Source organism: Rhamphochromis longiceps, linkage group LG7 (genome assembly GCF_057381845.1).
Source record: "Rhamphochromis longiceps isolate RC_006_pf linkage group LG7, R_longiceps_female_GT1.1, whole genome shotgun sequence".
In the NCBI taxonomy this organism is placed as follows: domain Eukaryota; kingdom Metazoa; phylum Chordata; class Actinopteri; order Cichliformes; family Cichlidae; genus Rhamphochromis; species Rhamphochromis longiceps.
This window is the reverse complement of record NC_140563.1, coordinates 70,737,863-70,764,027: the sequence shown is the minus strand read 5'-3', so window position 1 is coordinate 70,764,027 and position 26,165 is coordinate 70,737,863. Positions and strand designations below refer to the sequence as shown.

At 48.0% G+C, this 26,165-nt stretch overlaps 1 protein-coding gene and 1 non-coding gene across 6 annotated transcripts; both read left to right on the top strand.

The window, feature by feature from the left end:
• Positions 1-23,942, top strand: phf21ab (PHD finger protein 21Ab). Of its 5 annotated transcripts, XM_085415107.1 has the most exons (20): positions 1-217; positions 412-1,226; positions 5,739-5,778; positions 5,947-5,998; positions 6,078-6,167; positions 7,175-7,207; positions 7,295-7,360; positions 9,202-9,354; positions 9,440-9,655; positions 11,006-11,089; positions 12,165-12,506; positions 13,389-13,505; positions 14,202-14,253; positions 14,339-14,418; positions 14,565-14,625; positions 16,191-16,297; positions 16,667-16,822; positions 17,139-17,214; positions 17,299-17,402; positions 17,942-23,942. In XM_085415107.1, the coding sequence occupies exons 4-20, from the start codon at positions 5,957-5,959 to the stop codon at positions 18,668-18,670; spliced, it is 2,508 nt and encodes an 835-aa protein (XP_085271233.1). In that variant the 5' UTR covers positions 1-217; positions 412-1,226; positions 5,739-5,778; positions 5,947-5,956; the 3' UTR covers positions 18,671-23,942. The 5 variants fall into 5 exon arrangements, with proteins under 5 accessions (XP_085271233.1, XP_085271235.1, XP_085271232.1 ...); XM_085415109.1 differs by lacking the exon at positions 412-1,226 and having other exon boundaries at positions 13,392-13,505; XM_085415106.1 differs by lacking the exon at positions 412-1,226.
• A 705-nt stretch (positions 23,943-24,647) lies between these two features.
• trnam-cau (transfer RNA methionine (anticodon CAU)) lies at positions 24,648-24,719 on the top strand. Its single transcript has one exon. It is a non-coding gene; the product is annotated as a tRNA-Met (tRNA).
• The last annotated feature ends 1,446 nt before the right edge of the window (positions 24,720-26,165 follow it).

Sequence of the window (26,165 nt, the reverse complement as noted above, 5' to 3'; positions counted from 1 at the left end):
CTGAGCTGAATGAGATTGAAGAAGAGTTCTTCTTGTTTTGTAGCTTCAGTTTCTCTCTTTTTACACAATTTCCACTAAAAGTCACCCCGAAACACGACAGCTGGGTCCAGCCCCGCGGGGAGGAGGCGGCCGGGCTGTGTGTGCGCCTCTGTTTCACCGCGGATCGGCTTCTTACACACATATATATTTAATTAATCCAGAGGAGGACTGCTGCTGAGTAAGTGCACATTGGGCTTTTTAATTTCATAACTTTAATTTTCCCTGCTGTCAAACTTTACGCGTCTCCTGCGGCCGCCCGTGGTCGATTGTCTGCGGCTGTTTGCGGGCAGGTGTGCGGGGCTGTCGGCCGGTGTGTGTCCGCTGTGTTCCCGTGTGTTTCTGTGTGTTTAGCTGCTCTGTTTCTTATTCTAGGAGTTGATATTCTGGAGGACAAGGGGCCGATGTAACTTGGACCCACCGACGCCTGCTCGCTGTCAGGGCTTTTTTTCTTGACTCTTGTAAAAAGATGGCGTCTTTCGGGACTGTTGGAGCCCGATTCGAGCCGTGCCCCCGGCCCCTGCCGCCCCTCGGCCGCCGTGTTTTTTTTTTAATCTTTGATGGAAGTTGTTATCAGCGTGGCTGCTGGCTGCGTTAGCTCCGCGCGGCTAACAGGATGGTTAGCATTAGCGGCTACGGCTAACGTTATCCACTTGTTCTCAGCCTCAGACGGAGCAATGTCGGACGGTTTTTTTCACACCGAAACACCGAAAAACAGCCCGTAAACCGCGACGGTTCTCCCAAACAGGCGGCCGGGGGGCTCTCCGAGGGGGGACCGAGCGTCCACAGGGCCGCAGAGGCTTAATAACACGGTTATAAAACATTAATTTGTCTGCCCGAAACAAAAACCCACTTTTCAGTGTTTGAACTCCCGCAGCAGAAGAAGAAGAAGCACTTGGCGGCTTTCATCTTGAAACCCTCCATTTTAGCTTCATTTCTTCCCTTTTTGGGCCCTCTGCGGAGGCACGCGGGGCTGCTCGGGGAAGTTTATCCCGACAACTTGGCGTCCCACCCGGGGAGCAATTACTCCAATTAACCGGCGGCCTCCACAGCCCGCTAACAGCCGCCGAGCACCTCCGCTCAGGTGCTGCACGTATGGACGCTTCTCAGGTGGACCGGGACCCCCCACCCCAACACTACAGGTCCCAGTACTCAGGGCCCCCAGCTCGCGCTGCAGGCTGGAGCACAAAGTACTTTTACTCATCGCTTATGCTGTACTACTGTACCTCGGGGTGGGATAGAAGTACTCGAGTATTTTTGCTTTCTGTTGCTTTAAATCTGTCCTGCAGTAAATTTAGACGTGTACTAACTAAAAACACCAAACAGTAAGTCACAGTACTTTGTTTCAGGATGTAACAGTTACTTTTTTATTAATAAGTAATGCACTACTGCTGTAAGTAAGGGCTGTTTAAAGTACTCGGTTAATAGAAGTATTCAAGTGTTTCTGTTTTCACGCCGTGTGTACTAACGAAGCCTTTTTAACAATGTACTACAGTAAATCAGAGTACTTTGTTTCATATTCCAGACTGGTAAAGTACTACTTTATTCATTAGTTATGCAGCACTACAAAGTGCAGTTTAAAGTACTTTGAAAGTGAAAGTATACACACATTTTTATTTTCACTCTAGTAAAGTTCAGACGGAAGTACTGCAGTAATGAAGCTTTTTTTAAACAAAGTACTTCAGTAGGATCTAATTCAAAGTACTTTTTTAATAATTAGTAATACAGTAGTATAGTTTTGGACTTGGAAAACTGTTGTACTACACTTCAGAGGGACACACTGCAGTAATGAAACGTGTACAACACAGACCCTCGTCCTGTGGTACACGGTGCTCTTTAAAGTACTTTTTCATGTGTACTGCTATATCTAAGTGCAGTTTTAAAGTATGTAGATAGTAGAAATATTCAAATGTGTACTAATGAAGCTTTTTAACAATGTACTACAGTAAATCAGAATACTTTGTTTCACATTTCAGACTATAGTACAAAGTAGCTTTTATGAACTAGTAATAAAGTACTACTAAGTACAGTTTTTAAGTATTTTGATAGTTGAAGTACACAAAAATCCTTATTTACATTCTGAAGTAAATTTCAGAGGGAAGTACTGCAGTAATGAAGGTTTTTAAAAACAGTCAGAGTACTTTGTTTCAGGCTGCAGTATAAAGTTGTTTTTACCAGTAAGTATAAGTACTATTTCTGGGTACTTGGATAATAAAGGTTAATGATTACATTTTCTAGTACTTCAAATTTGTACTCCACAAGATTTAAAGAGTAAATGTACTGTACAAACCAAACTTTTTGAATAGAAAAGAGTAACTGGGAGTACTTATCGTGGGATCAGGCTGTAGTTTGTAGTACTAAAATACATTTGTTACAGTTTTTATCAAGTTTAAGGTATTTGTAAAATGGAACTGCAGTACTATTTACATTTCTGGTACCTTAAGCGTGTACTAAGTGGTGGATTCATGAGTAAACCAAAGTACTTGTCCCATGTTATAGACTGCAGTTTAAAGTACTTTGTAATGCAGTACTACAATGTATAAGTACATTTTTGAATGACCTGGACCATGGAGTACTTTGGTGTTTATTTGTCCTCTTGTGTACTTGTACTTAAACTATAAGATGGAAGTAAGTCTTTTTTACTAATTAGTACTACAGTACTACTACTTCTAACTAAGGTTTGAGGTACTGTACATGTACTGCTCTAGACTGCATTTCAAAGGGAAACTTTTTACTACTGAATACTGCAGTTTTAATAGTTGTATGTACTCATAAAGCAGATGTACCTGAGTATTAGTATTTTTTGTTACTCTGTTCTTGTATTCTACAAGAGTTTTGTTACTGCAGGTACTTACAAAATACACAGTACAAAAGTACTTTGAGTCCCTTTGTCTCAGGTTTCAGGCTGTGTTTAAAGTACTTTTAACAGAGTACTACTGAACTTAAATACGTGTTTGAGCTGCTCAGAAACTGGAAGTACTTCAGTTTTATTCTCTTAGTACTACTAAAGCTTTTCAGTGACGGTTGTATAATGCAGTACTTTCCCCTGTTTTTAGTTTTCAAGTACTTGAAAAGTAGATTCCTCGAATACTAATACTGTATAGAGATACTTTACTCCAGTAGGAAGTACATGCACCTGAATGTTTTAGACACAAATCAGAGTAATACTTTAAAGTACAGCACAGAAAATCACAGTACTTCATGACTCAGGTGTTGAGTTTTGGACACGAAGTACTTTCTACTAAATTAGTAAGACGGCACTACTGCATCTTGTGTAGTATTGAAGTACTTGGAAAACAGGTCTAGTGGTTAAATCGTGTACTTTTAAAAACAACAAACCGGAGTACTGCGAGCCACTTACAGTACGCTCGATTCAGCAGTACTACATGTATTTAGTTTATATGTTTATGTACACGTCTGTCTGTGCTTTACAGTAATGACGTAGTATTTTTTTCTAGGTTAATAATAATATGTACTTCAAAATAGTTAAGTACTATAGTTATGGTACTTTTTCCCTCTGAATGAGTTTACGTGTAGTATGTACTAATGCAGTACTTCGTAGTATTAATGGAGTTGGTTAAACTTGAAGGAAAGTCAAAGTACTTTTTGTTTCACTGCATAGTTTTTGTGTAATTACAGTTTTTAAAGTACAACACAGGAAATCAAAGTACTACTAAGGAAAAGTACTTCACGCCACAGCCTGAAACTCAGTACACGAAGCTAAAATACTTTGTTTATTCTTTTAAAAGTACTTTTTACTGCACTAGTTTCAGCTTTCAGTCTTTCAACCATAAATCTGAGGATTTGAAAACAGGAAGTACTTGAATAGTTTTTCTCACATAGTAGTACTACTACAGCATCACTGCAGTTTTGAGGTACTTTACTACTTATTTTTCACTACTTGATACTATGTTTCAGATTAGGGCTGTGCCGATATAAGACATCTGTCGTCCCGGTAACGATATAAATCAAAAATGTAACATTTTCTGTAAAGTCTGTGAATCTCGGGCAGCTCGACCTGCGTGAAGTGTTTCCAGCTGTGCGTCGTGTAGCTGGAGTCGAGTTTTAACCGATGCATGAAACGACACATTTTTAGACTTAAGTTGTAACGGCGCCGTTTCCTTTGTGAGTATTTATCACACGGCGTGCTGCGGGGAGAAGCCTGTTCTAACGTCTGAGTCTAAGCTTTATTTTTTAGCACCTGGCGTCTTTTTTTGCTTCTCATCTGTAAACACTCTGCTCTTTCACGTGATTCAGTTTAGTCTCAGTCTCAACAGGATCTTGAGCTTTATTCTGAAAGGTTTATGTGGAACATAAACAAGCGGACACACGATGGTGTTACCATCAACAGGCGCCTGTGCGTCCGTAGTGTGGTGATATTAAATATAAGAGAAAGAGAGAACTTTAAGAATACAGCCACTACAATGACATCCAAACATGAACAAATATTACCGTAAACAGTTTATTTTGCGACACCACGAAACAAACAACAGCGTAAAATGAAACAACAGATGTTTTTATATCGTCGTCCGACACACATCGTTATATCGAACAGCCCTACTTCAGAGGATTATGTAATACTAATTAAGCTTACAAAATACCCAACAATCACTCAAAGTACTTTGAGGTGCAAGCTGGAGCCTATAATACTTGTGTGTACTTACAGTGAAAGTACTTGTGCACTTCTTTCTTTTCTTTTTATTCTAATGAAACTTCAAAAATGTAAAAATGAAGCAGTCTTTGTGTTTTATGCACTTTATTTTGTAGCTTTTACAGTTTTTATGAGTACTTCGGTACTTCATTTGTCTGCAGGTTACGGGCTGGGGTGTGAAGTACTCGAGTATTTCCATTTCTTTGTACTCCTTGTGAAGTAGTCAGACTCGAACGTTGTCACACTCCTGAGTACTTTTTCCTGATGTGCTGCTCACGTTAACCCCAAACAGCATTCAGAGACATGATGCGGATGTTTTTCCTTAACTTCTTCCGTGGATTCGTCATAAATAATAGATCATCTCAGGACCCTGGGTGTATTTCTGGCGACACTTTGAAGGGCCCTGACCCTTATGTTAGTTCCTGTTTCTGGTGTTTTTAGTTTAAAGAATGTTTTTTGTCTCACTGATGCAAAGACATGTAAATGTTGGCATCCACACAGCAGGGGGCGCTGCAGGGGCAGGGATGAGCTAACAGGCTGGTGATGCAACACATTATTATGATGATGATCTTCTCTGAATGATTTTCTTTGTGTTTTTGAGAAAAATGTGTCGGTTTATTCTTTTGTTTCCTCTCCAGCAGAGAAACACGAGCGAGTACTGCACAGGGCTCGTTCTTAATGCTCCTCTTTGGTGTGTCACATGACCTCTGAATCACTGTGGGCAGTGTGACCTGATCAGGTTTGGCTCACATGTGAAAGTTTTATGGAGCAAAGAAAAACAAACCCAAACTGTCAAATAATAAAAAGAATCCTCTTAAAACGTGAACAGCAAACAAACTGAAAGCTTCAGAAAACATCAGCAGATGGTAGAAAGGTGAGGACGTACAAATCGAGTCCACAAACGTGTGTTTTATTTTGAAGGTGTGTGCCGCTGCACGCCTGCTGAGTTGTGCTGGCTCAGGACTGATCCCTGTTAGAATAAAGACGTCTTTCATTTAAAGTCTCCTGAACACACTGGGCCTGTAACGTGTGCGTTTGCTGTGTGTTGCAGGGCAGCACAGAGGGGTGGAGTCCGGTCCCACAGCCAGGTGGTGAGTGCTGTTATGCTGGAGTGTGAGGCTCATTAATGCTGATGTGAATGAAGTGTTTGATGTTTGGGCGCGATGAAGCTCGGAGCCTGTTTGTGTGTAATGAACAGCTTCAGGTGAGGTCACCTGCCCTGTAGTCATCCGTGTGTCTGTGCCTCGTTTCCTCTGCAGCACCACTTTAATGCTTCAGTTGGATGGTTTTCCTACTGGAGACAGTGTTCAGGTGAGAGCTCACACACACAGGTGTGGTAAGTGTAGCCCTGAAACACCAGCGTCTCACCTTTCTGTGTGTGTGCGCGCAGGCTGATCGATCGGCTGGCAGACTGACTGGATCCATGATGGAATTACAGACGTTACAGGAGGCCCTGAAGGTGGAGATCCAGATCCATCAGGTACGCTGTGGGCTCAGCTGTTTCCTGTCTTGGCCGCTCGCTCTTCTTTTTCAAAGTTCAGCGTCTGCATGAACGCACTGAGGCAGGACACTGAGTAAAGCTGCATAACACAGCCTGCTCCCTTTACTACAAATACATGCGGATCGAATCAGGAGGCAACAGGTGGGGTTTTTACAGCAGCCTGAGGAATAATTCTACTGTGAGTTTAAGTAGTTTCACAGGAAAAACAATGTTTCCACGGTACATCGTTAGTTCATGTAAGCAGATTATGAAGTGGATTCATTGTTATTTAATATTCATTATGTTGATGTTCAGTCAGTCCTTTCTTTACCACCATAAATGTGACACCGTAACGTCGGAGCACAGTCGCACTTTTTGGGCGGAGTAAACCACTCTGAAAACTGCAGCACGCTTACAGTGTAGGTGCTAGAAATATTGTTTTTTCCACAAGATAAACAAGAAATAACACAATACTAATAATATACTAATATTACTGTAATAACTACCTGAAGTTACGCATCGCTTAAATTCATCTACAGTCTAATTATTTCTTTGTTTCCTGGGAAAACCTGACCTGTTACCTCCTAGTGTAGCTGACGTGTGGAGGTACATATAAGTGCATTATAATCCCAGTAAAATAAAGTGCAACTCTAGTAGGGGAGTAAGGGGTGAAGCCACATTCAGTCTGCAGACTGTGAGGCCTGCAGTGGGCTGTGTTTTAATGGAGCCTAAATCTGGTTTTCACCCTGAAAACGTGGATGTGTGCTGTACTAAACAAAGTGATGAACAAGCTGAAAATGTTCATAGTGTGATGGTAAAACAGGAAAAAAGAAATCAGGGTCAGGTGTGGTCTCTTTTTCTGTTTTCATTTGTTTATTTAGTTTATATATGATCCTTATCAAAGGACGCGCGTCCGTCAGAGCGAGCGCTGCTCTGTTTCGGGTGCAGTTCCCTGTGATGACCAGCAGGTGTCAGCGTGATCTGTGTTTTCTCTCTTCTTTCTGCAGAAACTGGTTGCTCAGATGAAGCAGGACCCTCAGGTAAGGTCCAAGCTCTTATTTCTTATCAGCACCTCTGAAGCTTCAAACTTTTCAGACGTTTTTTTCATGGCATTTGTTTTTTGTTAGAACGCAGATCTGAAGAAGCAGCTCCACGAACTTCAAGCAAAGATCACAGCGCTCAGCGAGAAGCAGGTATTCAGCTTTGTGCTAACGAGCTCGTGTCCGTGGGCTCGTTTAAAGCGTGACCTTCTGTGATATTAGAGGCTGAGTTCACCGAGCTGTCGTTTCAAACAAAGAAACGTGAGCTCGGAGCGCTTCAGCTTCACAGCGGTAGGAGTGACACGCTCCGAGGCCAAAGCTCAGCGCAGTGGTACAGTCTCACCTCATGAGCTTACATCATTCTGATATCAAACATTATTAATGAACGACACAGAACAGCCAGCAGTGGCAGAGACAGCGGTGCACGTTTGTGTCTTTGACTTGTTTTGCATCATTGTCACTGTGTGACTGGGTCGCTCTCTTTCATGAGCTTCGGTGGTCGTTCGTTTCTTCCTCGTGGCTGTTTGACTCTGTGTGTTTGGGGTCTTTCTCTATGGCTTTGTTTGGTGTCTGGCGTTCATAATAGTCCCTGTGATATATGGATCAGATGAGCGTGTTACGTCACGTCTGTAGTCTCTTTGTCTTCTGTTATTTTTGAACACTTTCATTGTGCCTCCTATTTTTATCTGCTCCCTGCGTGTTTCTCGCTGTGTTTGTTCTGCGTGTGAAACATTTTGTGCTCGCTGCTTCGACATCGTGCAGAATTAAAGAAGACGTTGTTGGATAAGAGTTTGTGCAGACTGAAGTGTGCTGAGATGATGTCGGAGTCGGGATTAGCTCAGATTATTGTGGGGAAACAGAAAGCCGTGCGCGTATTTGTGCAGGCGGGCATCTTGCGTAACCACAGATGACTAAAGTCGGTTTCAGAGAGTCGGCAGATTAGTCTCGCGCTGAGCTCGGCTCCCACCTGATGATAAACTGCCTCAGTGGGAATATGAGCCGGAGCGTGAGGGGTGGGCTCAGAGTAACAGTCTGAAGGAAGTTCAAAAGAAGAAATGTAGGTGACTTCCTGCTCCTGCTTCTTCTTCTTGTAATTAAACTGGCAGCCGTGCAGCTGCTCTCATGGCCTCTTTGATTCTGGGGAAAAGGAGCGAGATTTTTTTTATTGCACTTTTTCTTTCATTCAGATGTGCTGGGAAAAAGTGCATGACCCTTGACCTTTTTTTAGAGCGTGCGCCTCACCATCACGCGCTGACGTCATCACGCCTGAACCTCCCGAGTCGCAGGCCGAGAAAGACTGAGTTAAACAGGAAGTGTGTGTTTTTAGAATCGGACCTGTGAAAGCAGAAGTCCTGTGAGATTAAACGTCCCTGTGCGGCGGCGGCAGCAGTTGAAGTGCTGCACGTTATTGGCAGAAGGTCAAACAGTTCTCTGAAAGCAGCGCCGCCACTTTCCTCCTCCTCTGTGTTTCTCTGCTTTCTCTCTCGCGGCGTCCTCATTGTGTTTCACTCCATTAAGTTCCTGCTTCTGAGTCGACTGTTGCTAAGCAACAGATGGGCTTTATCCTCCGACTGAGAATTCAGTCGCCAGTGTGTGCGTGACCTCCTGAGCTCCACCCCTTTCTTCTTCTGCTTTTCATTCTTTTTGCTTCTTTCACTTATTTCTCTTTTGCCCCTCCCCCTCCTCCTCAGTCATGCAGAGATGCTTGGGTACTTATTCGTACTTATTTGTACTTATTTGTACTTATTTGTACTTATTTTCACAGTAACTTTTCTAAATTAAATGATGAATGAACAATCACCAGTTAAAAAACACACTTTTTATATGAGTCCGCCCCAAAGTAAAGTTTAAAAAGCTTTTTTCCTCTGAGAGTCGACCCTCTGCCTCCACACCCTTCATTATATCGTTTGTTCCATACTTTGTTTCAATAAAGCTTTTTTGAATGGAGAAGTGGCGCCTGCTGCGGGAATAATGTCCTGTGCTCTCGCCTGCAGAAAAAGGTGGTGGAGCAGCTGAGGAAGGAGCTGCTGGTGAAGCAGGAGCCGGAGGCCAAGCTGCAGCTGCAGGTCCAAACTCCTCCAGGAGGAGGAGACATCAAGCCGGCCAACCCACTGCAGAGCCAGCAGATAGCTGGAGCGCTGCAGCAGGTATGAAAGCCGCGGCGCCGTTTACAGGATGACTTAAAATCCGACTGTCTTTAAATGTGTCGTGGGTTAACTTCTCCCTCCACAGACGCTGACAGTGACGCCGGTCCTCACCACAAAGACGCTGGTGCTGAAAGCTGCCCCCGGCACCGTCCTGCCGCAGCGCCCGCCCACCGTCGCTATGGTAACCACAGCTATCACCAAACCCGACTCGCAGAACGCCCCCATCAACCTCCAGGTGGCCGGCAAGCTGACCAATCAGAGCTCGGAGCCCATGCGGCTGGTGTCCAAGAACGCCATGGTGGTAAGTGTGCTGTCGGTGCGATCTGTTCGAGCTCAGGAGACGCTTCAGACCGCCGCCCGCTGACCCGCCTGCGTGCGCTCTCACACGACTCTGTTTCTCTGAAAGCGCTCGAGCGGGCTGTGGCGGCAGCTTCTAGCATCTCCCTCTGGGGGTCAGTTCCCCTCACAGAGGCGCATGATTGCAAAAAGAACACGTCACGACACGACTGAGGGTTTTCCAGGTGGTTTTCCACCGCGGGAACATCTCTGTGCCCGTTCCTGGGCCTCCAGACACAACAAAGTACCACCTCTGGGCGTGGGTAGGTACTTCCTGGGCGGGCCTCGATGCTGATGGGGTAAACTGATCACAGCGAGGGCCATCTTTAAAAACATGTCAGGTGAAGAAGAGCAGAGCAAAGGGAAAAAAGCTTAAAAGTCAGAAACGCAGCGATCGAAATGACGAATCGTAACACAGCAGGTCGTTTTTAAATTGTTCTGCAGCCGTCGTTCTCTGAAACACTTCTGCAGCTTTGCCTTACCTTTAAACATACACTAGTTTTAGCAGCGTGGACAGGATGTAACAGCACGACCACCTGAGGTCTGCTAACCACCGTGATTAAAATACTGCACAGAAGACAGAAACGAGCGCAGCTGTCGAACAGCGCTGACATGAACAGAGTTCAAACTTGGAGGTGAGGCTCGTGTTTCAGGTTTCAGAGCAGGGCAGGGTCCGGTTTGCTTCAAGTGTTGGCCTCTGCTTTGGATGCGGGAACTGACAGAGGTCACAGTGTTCTGCACACGGTTCAGTGTTCCATCTGAAGGACTCTGAACTTTTCCTCCCAGGAATCTTTTCAAGGAAAAGACTGGAGACCGCTCGCTGACACAAACACCTGGATGTTACAAAGTATCAATGTTCCTCTGGATGTAGCGACGTCGCTACATCCAGAGGAACATTGATACTTTGTTATAGTTTTTGAGAAACATTTAGCCAATAAGAGTAAATGTATGTTTACAGTACGGTGCTGGGATGGGGCATGACTCCATGAGCTCTAAAAAGTAGATCTGGGTTTGTACCAACCCCGAAGTTTATGAGCGTTTCACTGGCGAACAGCACCGGACCGATTTTGGTCCCTGGAGGGTTCCTCGTTCCTGCGGTGCAAAAGCAGCTGCTCTGTGCCAGTTCTCCATCCTGCTCCCTCGGCAGAGCCCACAGGTGTGTGATCTACCTGCTTTAAAGCCCGCGTGTTCTCAGAGTTACTTACTCCCACGCTCTGCTGTCAACGCTTGGCGACGCGTCCCGAACCGAGCGCAGCAGACGTGTCGGTCAGATGTCAGCAGCACAGATCCACAATCTGCTGTGGTTTTGTCTCAGGTGCAGGCCGCCGCCCAGCCAATCAAAGTTCCTCAGTTTGTCCCGCCTCCTAGACTGACGCCTCGACCCGCCTTTCAGCCACAGGTGCGTCACTGTGAGACCCGCCTCTGAACCCTAACCCCCTCAGATCAGTGTGTGTGGCCCACCCGACGTGGCGTGCTCACTCTCCAGCAGAGGGCGGGAGCGCGCCGAAGCAAACGCTCATGCCTTGCTCCGTGGCACTAAAACATTGTTTTCTGTGTGCTGCCTCTTACTCATCACTTCTCCTCTCGTTGTGCTTCTTTTAATTTCCGACTGACCTGTGAGCAGGTGTTTTTGGAGGTTTCCTGCCTGTGTACCAGTGTCTTTTACCTTTCTTTGGTCAGAGCTTGTTTCCTGCAGCTTCTTGGTATTTTTGTGTTTCTGGCTGTCGGTGTGTTTTAACCCTTCCACTGGAGGAACGTGGGCGGTGTTTGTGCTGAGTAACGCCACCGGGAGCTCGGGCTCAAACATCAGAGTTAGGCCTCAGAAGTCGTCCTACCACGAGCAGCGTTTGTCTGTTAGCTCAGAACAAATACTCGAGTACTTCTGTATGAAGTTTGAAGGGTTGGGCTTATAAAACTATTAAATATTGTTAACAATATTACGTTTTGTTTTTTTTCCCTCCACCAATCACGTTTGACCTTATTGGTGATTTTTTTATCTAATGTGTTTTTGCATTTTTAATAAGTCTAAACGATTCGTGTCCTTTCTGTCCTGCCAGCACATCGTTACATGTGTACAGTGTATCTTATACTGTTAGAGTTTAATGACAAAATGCTTTATAAAACATTAAAGCTTTGCAGTGCCTGTACCTCTGAAGCCCCGCCCCCTGTCTCACTCTGAAGGGCTCATCTCACCTTATTCCCTGAGAGTGAGCTGTAGGTGTGGTTAAAGACTGGGACTTTGGAGGCGGGGCTTGTGTGGTAGCAGAGCTGGCACTGCTGTATGATGTGGTGTATCTGTCTTTTTTGATTTAATACATAAAAATAAATGAGCTAATGTTTGTAACATTCCTCTGCTTCAGCAGTAGCAGTAAAGGTAGGCTCAGTCAGGCTGAGGTAGAGCTCCACAGTGGCGTTACCTGGCAGTATCAGGTCATTTCTGTGCCGATTTGTGATTGGCTGTGTGTCGTTATCAGGTCCGGCCAAAGCTGACCACGCCCACCAATGTCCCTATTGCACCGGCCCCTCCCCCACCCATGATGGCGGCCCCCCAGTTGCTGCAGCGGCCCGTCATGTTGGCCACTAAGCTCTCGTCCTCGCTGTCGTCGTCGGCGCCCATCCACCAGGTCCGCATCGTCAACGGCCAGCCCTGCAGCAAGACCGGTGCCGCCCCGCTGACGGGCATCGTCATCACCACGCCAGTCTCCGCTGCACCCACCCGCCTCGCCAGCCCCGCCCAGGTGCCCCTGCCCACCCCCGTCCCCACTCAGACTCCGGTCCAGCCGATCCAGATCAGCAGCCTGACCACTGAGCCCAAGGTAAGGTCCTGCGTTAGTACTGCACTGTTTAGCACAGCAGGATCTGAAATATTTTAATCGTGGTCTTAGATTTTACTTTCAGAAACCTTTGGATAGTTTTGTAGTTCTGATGTTTAAACAATAAGGCGATGACCTTAAAGATTTAAAGGTGGCGCTCGTGTGCCGCTGCTCCTCCGACACGCTGTAAAGGGCTGTGTCCAGCGCTGAAAGGTTGGATATCAGTTTTAGTTCATTTACAGGTTAGGGTTATGTGCCAGTATAGCACCCCCCTGTGGTGATTCAGGTAACTACAGCACTGAAACGAACAGGCCTCTCAGACTTCAGCAGGGTCTGTTTTTGCCTCTAAAAGTACTGAAGTGGTTTATAAAGCTGGTGTCTGTATAGACGAGGAGAACCTCACTAATGATCTGCTTTTACTCGTGGATCCGGCCCGCACGTTTAAATTCTGCTGCTGTGACGGTTAAATCTCTGCGCTGCTTTCCCGACAGCGGTGATCAGAGGAAACGTACCTGCTCTCCGGCTGGAGCATCGGGCAGCTGGACGCTCACAGCTTGTTTGGGTATCGTTAGTATGTTAGAATTGATGATTAGTCAGCGCTGCAGAGCTGCGTGCGGGGCGTCGTCTGCTCGTGTCTTACTGTCACACCCTCTGAAGGTCCCGTGTTTGCAGCTGATGGGTTCTTACTGGAGTTTGGACGCCTGTTCGACCCTCGGGTCTTTGAACGATGGCGCTGTGTCACATTGGTCCGTGTTATTGAAGGAGGCCGTGTGGAGGCCTCTGCTTCTTTCTTCAATGAAAAACAGAAAATAGAAATAATGAAAATATAAAGGAATGTTCTCTTCTGTGACTTAAGCTTGCCGTCTTCGTCTCGTCTTCTCTCAGCAGACTGTTAAACCGGGAGGAACAGAGCAGCACGCCGTCGTCAGCCTCCCGTCCTCCTCCTCAACCGCTCCTGTGTCTCCTCCTCCCAGGCCCCCCAAGAAAGAGGAGAACCCAGAGGTATGACCCACAGAGGGACACACAAGTCGTGTATTTTCTAGCACAAATCACTGAACCGTTTCTCTGTCGTCACACGTTTCACCTGCAAATTCTAGATATTAATATCTTTAAGTAAATGTTATTGTTATTAAAACATATTGTTAGTATATTGTAGTTCAAACGTACTCACACAGGCTGATGTTATGAAAGGAGATAAAGGCGCACGATGTTCCCAATGATCCAAAACCCCAGAAAAAGCTGTTTACCAAACTTTTATTTATGCAGCAGGCGCCTCAAGGTGTTTTATATTATTAGACCCTAAAATAACCCAGAGAAACCCAACAATCATATGACCCTATGAGCAGCTCTTTGGCGACAGTGGGAAGGAAAAACTCCCTTTTAACAGGAAGAAACCTCTGGCAGAACCAGGCCCAGGGAGGGGCGGGGCCATCTGTGGGTGGGGCTTCATTGCGTGCCTGGGTGGGGTTTGAGAGCGAGAAAAGAGGCATGAGAGGAGCTGCTTTACTGCATCGATATAAAATACTTTCATTCTGCATCTCATTTGAAAATGTATCATTTTAAAAAGATGGATTTATGTGTCAGGACGTTCTCCTGCAGATGTTTACGTTGATGCTTGGAGCACGTTTTGCTACCGCACAACTTTGTTGTTGTACCAAACCTGCCAGCGTGATGATTCACCTGCTGTGTCTCCTTTAGAAACTGGCCTTCATGGTGTCCTTGGGCCTGGTAACACACGACCACCTGGAAGGTGAGCGATGCTTTCAGTCTTGGTGTCGTGAAGCTGCTGCGTGAGCAAACATCTGCAGGAAACGCTGATGTGTTTTTATTTGCAGAAATTCAGAGCAAAAGACAGGAGCGTAAGAGGAGAACGACGGCCAACCCGGTGTACAGCGGCGCCGTGTTTGAACCCGAGGTACGTCCCAGACTCCCGTTTACGTTTGTGAATTTAGAGTCAAGCAAAGTGCGATGACATGTTTACGAGTTTGGATTGATTAAAGTAGTTTTCACCAATATTTTGCCTGCTGAGCGACTTAACGACGTTTTTCTCTTTTGTTTCAGAGGAAAAAGAGTGCAGTGAGTTACCTGAACAGCCCTCTGCACCAGGGGACCAGGAAGAGAGGTCTGTATGAAAAACAGACCAAAGATGATGGAAATGACAGTAGAAACCAGTAGAGACTGAACGATGCATGACAATAGAATCAAGCAGAGCTACAGTAGAGACGATAGCTGAGAGTCGTGGCAGAGCTGCAGAGAGGAGTGTGTGTGTGTGTGTGTGTGTGTGTGTGTGTGTGTGTGTGTGTGTGTGTGCGTGTGTGTGTGTGTGTGCGTGTGTGTGTGTGTGTGCGCGTGTGTGCGCGCGTGTGTGTGTGTGTGTGTGTGCGTGTGTGCGCGCGTGTGTGTGTGTGTGCGTGTGTGTGCGCGCGTGTGTGTGTGTGTGTGTGTGCGCGCGTGTGTGTGTGTGTGTGTGTGTGTGTGTGTGTGTGTGTGTGTGTGTGTGTGTGTGTGTGTGTGTGTGTGTGCTTCATTGAGTGGAAGAAGAGTAGAAACAGTAGATCAGTGTCTGATCTGATGCTCGGTGCTAATAACGTGCTGTGAAACTTTTCTCCTGCTTCTGCTTCCTGTCTTTGTCGCTTCAGTCGGGTTTCCGTCTAAAGCCGGATTCATGCTCACTCGTCCTCGAGGCTCTGAAGCTTCAAACGGGCTGAAACGCGCCCGCGTGTCACGTCATTTAGTGCCGATGATGTCAGGTTTCATTCGCAGACTAAACGCAGACATGTACCCTCTGAAACGATGCCGAGGTTGGTGATCAGAGCTGTGGAGCCTCCGATGAAGGAGGATGAATCCGGTTAGACCCTCTGTTTTCTCTGGGAAGAGCTGAAATGCATTCTGGGAATTGTAGGAACACCCTGACTCCCAGTTAACGCCCATGATGTTTGTTTGCTGGGAGCCACGCCGCCGGTAACACGACTAACGGTGTTTCTGATTCGATAACATCACACTTTCCGACAGTCGAGCTGCAGACGTCGTAACGCTAGACGCTAACCTCACGCGCAACTCGTGGTGTCAGATTTTAACACGCCCTGAAAGAGGCGGAGGAAGTCTGCGTCAGTGTCTGCACTGATGTCGGACTGTTCCTTCGCCCTCCAAACGCTGGCCTCGGGTTTCCACTTCGCTGCAGCCGCTCTCTTATTCATCTCTTGCTGTTTGTCTTTTAACTTCGGGTCTTTGTTAAGCCAGTAACGGGCTCGCAGGTCGGCCCGACTGAGCGCCCAACCCACGGCGTGCCTGTCGGGTCCATGCATCTCATACCCGTATTAAGCCGTTTTATGACTTTTAAGTGGCAACAGGCTGAGCCGCTCGTGCCGAAGAGGCCCGGAAGTCGAAAGACAAAAAGGCGAGGTGGGAACGCGAGGTCGGCACCCGGGGTGTTGACTTCTGACACGAGTCCACGGGCAGCTTTGTACTAGAGCTTGGCGTCAGCTCGCTCGGAGCACTAACCCTGCTGTCTGTGCTTCTGACTCCTCCTCTTCCTCCTCTTCCTCTCTCACCCTGACTCATGCTAGCCAACGAAGACTCCCTTTCCAAGGTATGTCATACAGACTGTTTGTTTTTGTTTTCTCCCCCCTCTCCATCTTTCTTTTTTTCTTTGTTTTCCGTCTTTGTCGTCTGTCTCATTTCACCCAGGTCGTCCACCCAAATACAGCAGCGTCCCGGACCTGGTCAGCCTCACCCCGACCTCCCCCTCCAGCCCCGTCCATCCCCTCCCCCTGCCCAGCCCCAGCTCTGGGGATGTAAGTAACGATGGGGGAGACGGACAGCTCAGAGGGTTGGACGCCCCGTCACACACGGTCCTTTTGGCCCAGTAGCTCTGTCACCATTTGCACTCCTCCATTAGTTTGTCGTCTCCATGACACTCATCCGCACTCATCACTTGATTTTACTTTGACTCAGCCTTACAAAGTGAACAGAGTCCTGTAGCGTCATTGATAACTACTGCAGAGCACATTCTAACTCCCCTGTGTGGGCTCAGTCGATTAACACAACACACCATGTCATTAGAACAAGCCCAGACTGTAAACTAAACCAGATCACGGCGCCCCCGCCTTGCCTCTGCGCTGATGGTTGGTGGGGAAACTGATTGGTCCAATTCTTCCTCACAGGCAGACATCCATGAGGACTTCTGCACTGTGTGCAGACGCAGTGGCCAGTTGCTCATGTGCGACACGTGTTCTCGTGTTTATCACCTGGACTGCCTGGATCCACCCCTGAAAACCATTCCTAAAGGCATGTGGATCTGTCCAAAATGCCAAGATCAGGTAACCGCAGCAGACTGATCCTGAGTCAGGGGGAAGGGGGTACTGCAGTCCAGACTGTGCAATGTGCTTCCGGCGGGCCTTCTGCCACGCTGGCCTGAACTTTAGGACTGTTCGATCCTTTGTAAGCAGAAACGTGATGCAGTATTGTTCTTTTGTGCTTCTGTCTCATTCATTGTGTAAAGATCTGCATCTCACATCCATCCACCCCATTGCTCGTCCCCGTATCGGCCCCACCGCAGGGTGGTGGCTAAATTTGTCTCCCTGAACTCTTTTCCGAGCTTCCGCCTCTGTGAAAACTCCCAGCTTCTCTCTCCAGATCCTGAAGAAAGAAGAAGCCATTCCCTGGCCCGGCACCCTGGCTATCGTTCATTCCTACATCGCTTACAAAGAAGGTGACGGCAGCTTTTGCTCTTCTCGTGTGTCGCGTCTGCCGGGACCGGCGAGCTCTGACCGACTCTCCCGTCTTTGTCTTGCAGCTAAAGAAGAGGAGAAGCAGAAGCTGATGAAGTGGAGCTCAGAGCTGAAACTGGAGCGAGAGCAGCTGGAACAGAGAGTCAAGCAGCTCAGCAACTCCATAACAGTGAGCTCAGCGCACACGTTTATGCCTCGGTCCAGTCTCCAGTCCCTCGTTCATAATCTGTGCAGCGCTAAAGTTATCAAAAGTTTTGGCTGTGAGCTGGCTCAGCAGGGGGAAGACTGTCAGCTGCTGTCATGGCCATGTTTTTTGTGTTTGGATGTTGGATAAAGCACCGCGATGCTGCATTGTGAGAGAAAGTTTGTATAATTACCTGTCAGGTCCTGAGCGATCTGCCTCAGGGATGCGGAGTCGGGCTGGTAAGCGATGAAAAGAAGACAGGACAGCTCGTCGTGCTGTAACTGTATTGTTTTAGAGCTATTCTCCGGCTTCACGTTAAATTCCAGCATCAGCAGCGACGAGCGGGACTGTGTGCCGTAAACGAGCACAGCTCCAGGACAGACGCTCGTCCTCGCGGCCGTCACAGTCACAGGGTTTTTACTGTTGTTGCAGTTAAATGCCTGCCGCCAACTTCAGCTTCTGTGAATTGTCACTGCTCTCTTTATTTGAGGAGATGAAACTAAAACCTGTTTTCATTTTTTCAGAAATGCATGGAGACCAAAAACACCATCCTGGCCCGCCAGAAGGAGATGCAGCTCTCCCTGGACAAAGTCAAACACCTGATTCGCCTCATCCAAGCCTTCAACTTCAACCAGGCTCTGGCAGAGACGGAGGGCAAAGACATGAGAGTCCCGGACAGGGCTGAGGCCGCGGTCAGCTCTGAAGCTCCGCCCAAAGTCAACTCGGCGGAGAAGGTGAAGGCGGGGAGCTCCTTGGCCAGCGTCATCACCGAAGGGAGCAAGCCCGAGGAGCACGGAGCCGCGGGGAGCCACCAGACGGGCGGAGACACCTCGGGCCAGCCCGACAGCACAGTCCTAACGGCAGATAGCGGCACCGGCGTGGGGGCGGACGGAAAGGCGGGGCCGGGGGGAGGGGCTAACACGGGGACTGGTCTCCAGGCGGAGATCGTAGCCAAGCCTGAGACTGAGGTAGCCGCGGCAACTAATGTTCCCGCTTCTTCGGCCGTTGCCACCACCAACGGCACAGCCGAGCTAGCCCGTCCCGATCAGAGCCCCGGCGGAGGCCACGGCGCCAACGCCGCCACCGGCTCTGAAAACAAGACAGCTGCCGTCAACCCCCCAGAGACGCCGGCAGAGAAGAAACAGGAGGAGATCACCGGAAGCGATGGCAGCAACACCAACAACAGCAAAACCTCAGAACCCTCCCAGCATTCTTTGCCAGCTCTCGTCAGCAGTTTGGACAATAAAAAGTAACGCGGCGTCTCTTCAGTCGGGGAATTCAAACATATATATTAAAAAAAAAGACTCTTGCTTGCACCGTGTGGTGCCCTGAAGTTGCCAATCTGTATAAATGTTGTTTGTTTGCATTGTATTGTCAGACTGTGTCAATGGTAGATATACAGCCCAAGTCACGTGACTCTGGGAAGACGTAGGCCGTTCCACCCACTGAGCTGGGGTACAGGAAGGCGTGCGCACCAGTGTCATCATGCCAATTAGTGATAGACGTCATGGTGGGAATGCTCAAAGGGAGATTTAACTCATCATCACACCAGTGTGTGCCTGTTACAGTGGCCCCTGTTCCCTGCGAGGTGGGGAGACGGTTCACATGGGCACGAAGAACGCCGAGAACGTGGAGCCAAACATCTGTCAGGGGTTACTGGTCTAAAGCAGTGTTGTGATAAATGAACCTGTTCGTGCCCTCGTCCCAACGAACTTAATGTGAACGACCATGAACCTTAACCATCCGTCCCGACCTTCCCGATCGTCCGATCCTCGCCCGGCCGGCCTCCGGATCTCTTCGGTGGAGAGAAACCCGTGCGTCCCTTCACCCCTTCACTGTGAAAAGGCTTCAGTTTGCTTCAAACACAGAGTGGTGCCAACCACAGGCGCTGCAGATGCAAACAGTCCTAGAAATCTGGATCACGTCGCATCTGGGTGTTTTTGATCGGAAGTCAAACGTAGTGGTCTGTGAATTACAGTGAACTTTGCAGAGAAAATGATGCGTTAGCCAACACCGCTCACGCTGAGCGGCCTAACTTACCTTAACCCAGGTACCCGACAGCTGGGTACAAACAACTGTTGAAGGGAGCGAAAGATAAAAGGCTGAAAATGGGATTTTCAGTCCGTCCTGATTACCGCTAACAGCTCTGAAAATCATACCTTAGACTGATAACCTTCGATATCAGCCAGAGACCTCCTCAGACATCGTCTTTTTAAAGACGGCGGTTGGCGCTTTGAAGCACGCGGCTGCCTTGAAGGTGACGGGTCTGACTTTCCAGATGAGACTGATTGGCAGCATGTCGGCTCATCAAACCACACGTGCACCTGGTGGTGTAAACCCGGGCTCACCTGCCCAGGTCCGAGAACAATACACAACATTATTGCAGAAACCTTAAAGGCCTCGGCATCGTCGCTCTTTTGAAGCACACTGACGCCTTTGGAAAGACTTCCCGAGCGATCCATAATCCCTACATTATTCCCACTCGCAGTCACCCGGTAACCAAACGGCCCATCCTCTCCCCATCTCCTCCCACCTGAGCTCAGGCAGCAAAGACGCCGAGCGGCGCGTTCGACAGGTACAAAGGACGAGGTCGAACAGGCTCGGTAGCCGAACAGATGTTTTCAGTGGTGTCGGTCAAGTGTAGTGATTGAGTTTTCATTCGTGAGTCAAGTGTGTCAACTGTGAGCACTAAATGTGAAATTGCAATACTGCAATGTCAACACACACAAACTATATCTGGGCTGTGTTTCTTTTTTATAGGAAAAGATATTCAGGTCTTCCTAGTCTTCTTCAGAATAAGTGCTTTCTGTTCCTGAACCTGCTGGACTGGCATTATCCACACACAAAGGAGTCCTCTTTTTGAAGCGGTCGTCTTTGCATCGTGTGCGTTTCTGTTGAATCCTGAACTGCCAAAACGACATACCCAAATTCAGCAGGGACAAGTCCACTTACTGTATCGAAAGATCAAATCACCGGCGTTGTAAGATATTTAGATGCTACCATTTCAGAAATTGGAAGTCCCCAGATTGAGACAGGAGAGCTTACTAAACAATAACATTAAAGGAACTTTTTTCCTTCAAACGGTTTGTCGTACGAAGCTGCTCCTTCCGACGGATCTAAAAGGACGATAATCCTGAGATTAAAGCACAAGCTTGCTGCATTACAAAGAAGTGCTGAAGAGCTTTTTGTATGTTAATATGGAATTAAACAGAGTATGCATCTCTTTGTTGTGATGTGACTTATCCCCCACATTGCCAATATTTTTCTCGGAGGACACACAAACCTCTGTCTGACGTGCGTAGTTCCTGTTTTTGGGAGGAGTGGCCCGAGAAGCGCCTTCGTCCCCTCGCGGTCAGACACGTGCGTCTCTTTTCTTTCGGTGTGGCCGAAGCACGACGCTGTCATTTGTGGCTGTCGGTTCAGGTGGGTCTGCTGAGCCGATCACTGTTGGGAGCGAGGCAACGACGGCGCCTCTGGTTGTGCTGGAATTTCTGTCGCTTTCTTTCTTCGAGCTGTTTTGGAGCATCGTTGCCCAGGTTTCAGTCGCCCGGCGGCGTCTTCACCCCTGAGTGCCGACGCCGTTTGTTTTCTGTGATCGTGCACGTTCGCTGGGACTAGAGCTCTACTGTGTGAGTGGCTGTGATACCCTGTAGGTGTGGGGTAGGCCCAGCAGCAGAGGAGGACGAGGAACACGTGAAGGTGGCCGCGTGTTTCAGCCTGTGTTGCTTACTGATGAAACATCAGTAGTTGGACTTTCCTGCTAACACCTGTACGGTCTCTGGAGTGCTGATAGAAGGCGTTTAGCGACGTGCACGTGGCGCTGACCGCAGAGGTGAACACGCTGCAGGGCGACTGCGGGTGACCGTTAACTTCATATCACTACGACCAAGTCGGCATATCTGACACCCGGTGTTCTCGTATACAGACTGCCTTCATTCAGAAGATCCCACAGAAACGTTTCCATGCGTTCGGCCGCCGTGTCGCGTTTTATGCCGTCGGTCTGACGAGCTCGGCCATTCGAACACAGATGGGAAAGAAGAGCCAGAAAAAAGAAAAGAAAAAAGGCAACTAAGGTGTCCCCGGGTCCCTCTGAGTATCATTCGTTGTGTGTTTCGTTGTTCGTCGGCGTTCTTCACCACGCGAGGCTGTGTTCACTCATGGGTAGAGCAGAGTAGTCATCGAGTCTCAACAAGGTTTTCTTTCAAAGAGCCCGAACTTGTGTTCCAGTCAGACTGGACCTCTCCCTCTGTACAGTAGGTACCTCGAGTGCCTTTCTTCAAACAGCAGATAATATTTGTCTCTTGACTTGCACTGTGACTTGTAGAACCTTACTAACCCCTCCGTATGACCCTCCGGTCCCCCGTCCCAGGAGCTCCCCCCAAACTCCGGAGCACAAACTCGGTCCCTCCACCTCAGGCTGCCAGTAGTCAATGCAAGTTAAATCTACATTTCATATATGATGCCGTTTGAAATCGACCGCATAGTGTTTTGTTGATGTTTAATAGAGGAGTTGCCTTAAATGTGTTTTGTTTTCGTTTTTTTCTGTGATTAACTTTTCCATTCGGAGAAAAAAAAACACCTGTGCAGACGCGAAGGTCAGAGGTCGTCTGGTGAGAAGCAGTCGGGGTTTTCCCGGCGATGATGATGATGACCTGCTCGGAGCTGTGTTGTGATGCACTTTTTGATTTGACCAGTATTATCGGACCGGGATCGGTCAGCAACGCAGAGCGCAGGTGTGAATCCCGGTTCCCCGGATTTCCTGGCTGGACTCGCGTTCGTTTTATTTCGAAAGGTCCATCGTTGCTTCTGCACTGTTCTGGTTCTTCTTTGGCTTCAGATAACGCCCGAGTTTGCTAAATCAGGTCACATGAGGCGTCTGGCATGATCAAACTTTGACCCGATTAAGAGCATCTGTCAGTGCAGCGGCGGCAGCGGAGTGCATGACTTTTTATGCAAACTTTGATAATAGACGTGTCGAAACGTTTTTTTTGATATGCATCTGCTTTTATTTTTACGTTTTCATGTGAAACTCGAGTCACTTTCTTTTCTTTGGGCGTTCTGGCAGACACGGATGCCAGAGCGCGCCGTTTAGGTGTTAAACGTTGCAGCGACCATCTGCGTTCAAAGGGTTTCTTCAGAATCAGAAGGTTTTTCCATGGATGTATGAAGAAGAACTGGACACCTGTTCTCCACTGACACGCTGCCGTTTGTGGGGCGGTCCTACCGCAGAACGCTTACCGGTGATTGGTAGAAGTAGCCTGTGGATTTGGAGTAACGTCACCCCAAGTTCGACCAGCGCTTGGTTCAAACATGAACGCAGTCGACGGATTGTGCCCGCCGCTAGTTTCTTTCTGGGAAGTTACCCAACTTTGACCTCATCAGCACCGTGTCAGTGGAACGCAGGAGGAAGATCATCGAAAAAGTAGCCCTAGCTTTGTCCGGCTCGTGGGTTAACAGAGAGAAATCGCTGCTGTGATTGGTTCTGCTTTGTTCAATGACTGTTTGATTCATGGCTTGGCTGAGGTTTAGGTGATGCCGGGCTACAGAGCAGGAGCTCTGTGGGGGAAAGGAGGCATGCGTTAGGCCTGAGTGTCTGCCCTGCATCAGCTCTCTGGATACATCCATGGGTTTAGGTTCTTCGTTGTAGTCTTGATTTGGCTGATGCGGCGTGCCGACTGTTGGGATCCCAGCAGAGCTGCGAAGGTTCGGGGAGGAAGGCTCTCTAAATTGCTTCTCAGTTTCGATTTCGCCGAGCCGTCCGGGTGAACTTATCCAAAGAACACTGAGAGCATACATTTCGTCTCTGCATATCATACGGATGTCGTTTTCCTGCGTTGGCATCGTGCTCGTGGTCACATTAACCGCTCATGCATTCTAAAAAAACAAAAGACTGTGCTGGGGGGTCGTTCCTGCGAGGTAGTTTGCTCCGACTTTTAAGTTGTATCAGTTTTAAAACGATCAAGTCATGATTGTGGCCTTCTAGTATTCTGTCGGTACATGACGTCATTAATCTCTCGTGCCCGCCCGCCCATCTGTCTGGACCCAAACGTACACCTGCAGCTTCTTACCTCATCCACAGCTGATTCCATCGGGGTGTGTTTGAGTGCAAAAAAGAAAAGTTCAAAAAAAGAAAAAACAAAAGTCTTTTTTTATCTTCCATTTGGTGAGATGCATTGTAGCGATATGAATAAAGAAAAAGTTCACCTGGTGTGCTGAATAATGTGTAAATTGGTAATTACACAATCTGAATATTTGTATAATTGTTTGTATTTTTTCATAATGATTTTGGAAAGGAATGTGTTTATTTTTTTGACTTCTGTTCCAGATGTGTCTTCTGTTGGCCTGACATTGTGACTGGTCTGGTGGGATTCTTACCTCTGTATTGAGCCTCTTCTGTGATGAATTCTTTGTATGCAGTGTTTAGGAAATACTGTAGGGAACATGGGGAGGAGTTGATATTAGGAGCATTTGATCAATTTGTATTTATTTATTTTATCATTTTGTTAATAAATTGTGAAAAGCAGACCGTGTGGTGCCTGCCTGTTTATTTTGGTTTTAAGAAAGAAGCCACATTCATTAAGAACAAATGTTTGTATAGTCCCTAACAATAAAACCGCCGGCCCCTGTATTACAAATGAGAATATTTTTCCTTTTTTTAAATCGTTTTTGCCTTTTAATTTGATTCGTTTCGTAGCTTTTGAATTATGTATATTAGATTTTCGTATGTTTTCTTCCAGATATTTGCGGAGTGGTGAGATGAAATGAAGAGAAGGCGTACAGCCTTTATTTCTCCTGTCTCTGTGAAAAATGTCAAAGTAAATTAGCCGATGTGGAGCTGCTGTCTGAGACTCAAACACAGACGCTGTGGATGTGAGAAAAGATAAAAATGTTTTGCTTTTTCTCGTTTCTAATCGGGAGCCTGCTCGGGTATTCTCGCTGGAGATCGGACACAAAGGAAGGTGCTCGTCACACACACTGTAAAAACACGAGAGTTCAGCTCTGACTGAATCCCGAGTCCACTTTTAAACGACGACGATGACTTCCTGTGGTTAGTCGTCCCGCGGCTCCGTGCCCGTGTGCTTCCCGGACTGAAGCGTGTGGCGAACTGGCCAAACCCTAAAAACTAAACTCCCGCATCTGAAACCCGCCAAAGAAGAGAAGCACCAATCAGATACGAGCGTCGTGGTGTGTGATCTTTATATACAGACCCGCGAGGCCTCTCCCACGAGCAGCAGAGTGGCGCAGCGGAAGCGTGCTGGGCCCATAACCCAGAGGTCGATGGATCGAAACCATCCTCTGCTATGGATTTGCTTTTTTTTCACTGAGCTCCGCAGACATTTACCCCGAGCCTCGTGGACGCGGCGGAACAAACTGCTGAAAACACGATCGAACTTTTTCCATATCAGGCTGAACAAACCGGCAAATGTTCGCCCGAATGTGTAACTGCACTAAAAGATGAGACGTGGCGCCCCCTGTCGGAGGTGGGGGGTTAATGCCGCTGGAGGTGTTGAAGACCTGAGGAGCCAACCCGCCTGACCGGGGCATCAAAACACCAACAAGCCTCCATCCATCAGACGCTTAGAGAAGCTCAGGAGGAGCTGCTCTGTGTCTCTGTGGATCCAGAGAAAGCATAAGAAAGGACAGCTGGAAGGTGGAGGTCAACCATCCACAGGCAGGTGAAGAAGGGAGTGCAGGCAGGGTGGAGACCAGTGTCAGCCATGAATGGTTTGCAGACGGTGGAGGTCAGCATGTGCAGGGGGAGACTGGATTTATTAGACAAAGGATGATGAAGATGGAGAAGAGGAGGGCCTCGGAGGAGGCTCATGGATGTGGTGAAGGAGGACGTGCAGAGGGTTGGAGTGACTGAGGAGGGGGTGGAGGCCAGTGGTGGAGATGGACATTTTTCTAATGTCTGTAAATAAATGAAGGAAACCTCAGCATCTTTCATCCCAGCTGGAACGTACCAAGTGTCACTTATGGGGAGGGCCGATGGAGATGATGAACCATGAGTCGGCCTTGTTTCTGTAAGCTGATCAGTTTTGTCATCAGTGTGTCTCACAGCTGATCAGCTGTATCGATCCTTCCACGAGACAGAAATGTCCCAGTGACGGAGGCGGTGAAGTTGCATTTAAAAAAATGTGTTTGTCCTTCGCTTAAGAAAGGGAATTGTGTGTGTGTGTGTGTGTGTGTGTGTGTGTGTGTGTGTGTGTGTGTGTGTGTGTGTGTGTGTGTGTGGTGGGGGGGTGACCCGGTGAGCCCGGGATCCTCGGCGGGTCTGCAGCCTGCAGCTGGCCGGGGATGAGCGCTGACAGGCGGACTGAGCTGCACCCAAAGCCGCCTGCCCGCCTCCTCTCCCGGCCTCCAGCCTCCGCAGGCATTCGGTGAACTTTAATTTTTGCGCACTTGCTTTCTTCCGTTTTTCCATGTCATTTCCTGTGATAAAAAATGGTGGTCACAGCTCGGGGGAGGCGACTGAGTCGGTGCAAAAATTAACGCCAAACTTGTGATCTGCGGGCAGCGGCGGAGCCAGCGGACGGGGGAGGGGGCAGAGAGCGCGGTTCATCCCGGGGAGAGGCTCCCAGTCCCCGCTGCGTGTCTGCACGAAGGTGGGTCCGTGTCGGTGGCCACTGTGGCCAGTGAAAATGGCTTCCGAAAACTGCAGGCAGATTGCCAGCTGCCTGCAGATTGAAGCGGAGAAAGCGTGGCGCAGATCCGAGCCCGAACGCGCTGGGTTACCGCAGACCTGCG

Excerpts from the sequence above, each read along its gene's own strand:
- phf21ab (XM_085415106.1), top strand. The coding sequence starts at position 5,957 with ATGCTTCAGTTGGATGGTTTTCCTACTGGAGACAGTGTTCAG. Across the intron at positions 11,090-12,164 it reads GACCCGCCTTTCAGCCACAG|GTCCGGCCAAAGCTGACCAC; the intron begins GTGCGTCACTGT and ends TGTCGTTATCAG. Across the intron at positions 12,507-13,388 it reads GCCTGACCACTGAGCCCAAG|CAGACTGTTAAACCGGGAGG; the intron begins GTAAGGTCCTGC and ends GTCTTCTCTCAG.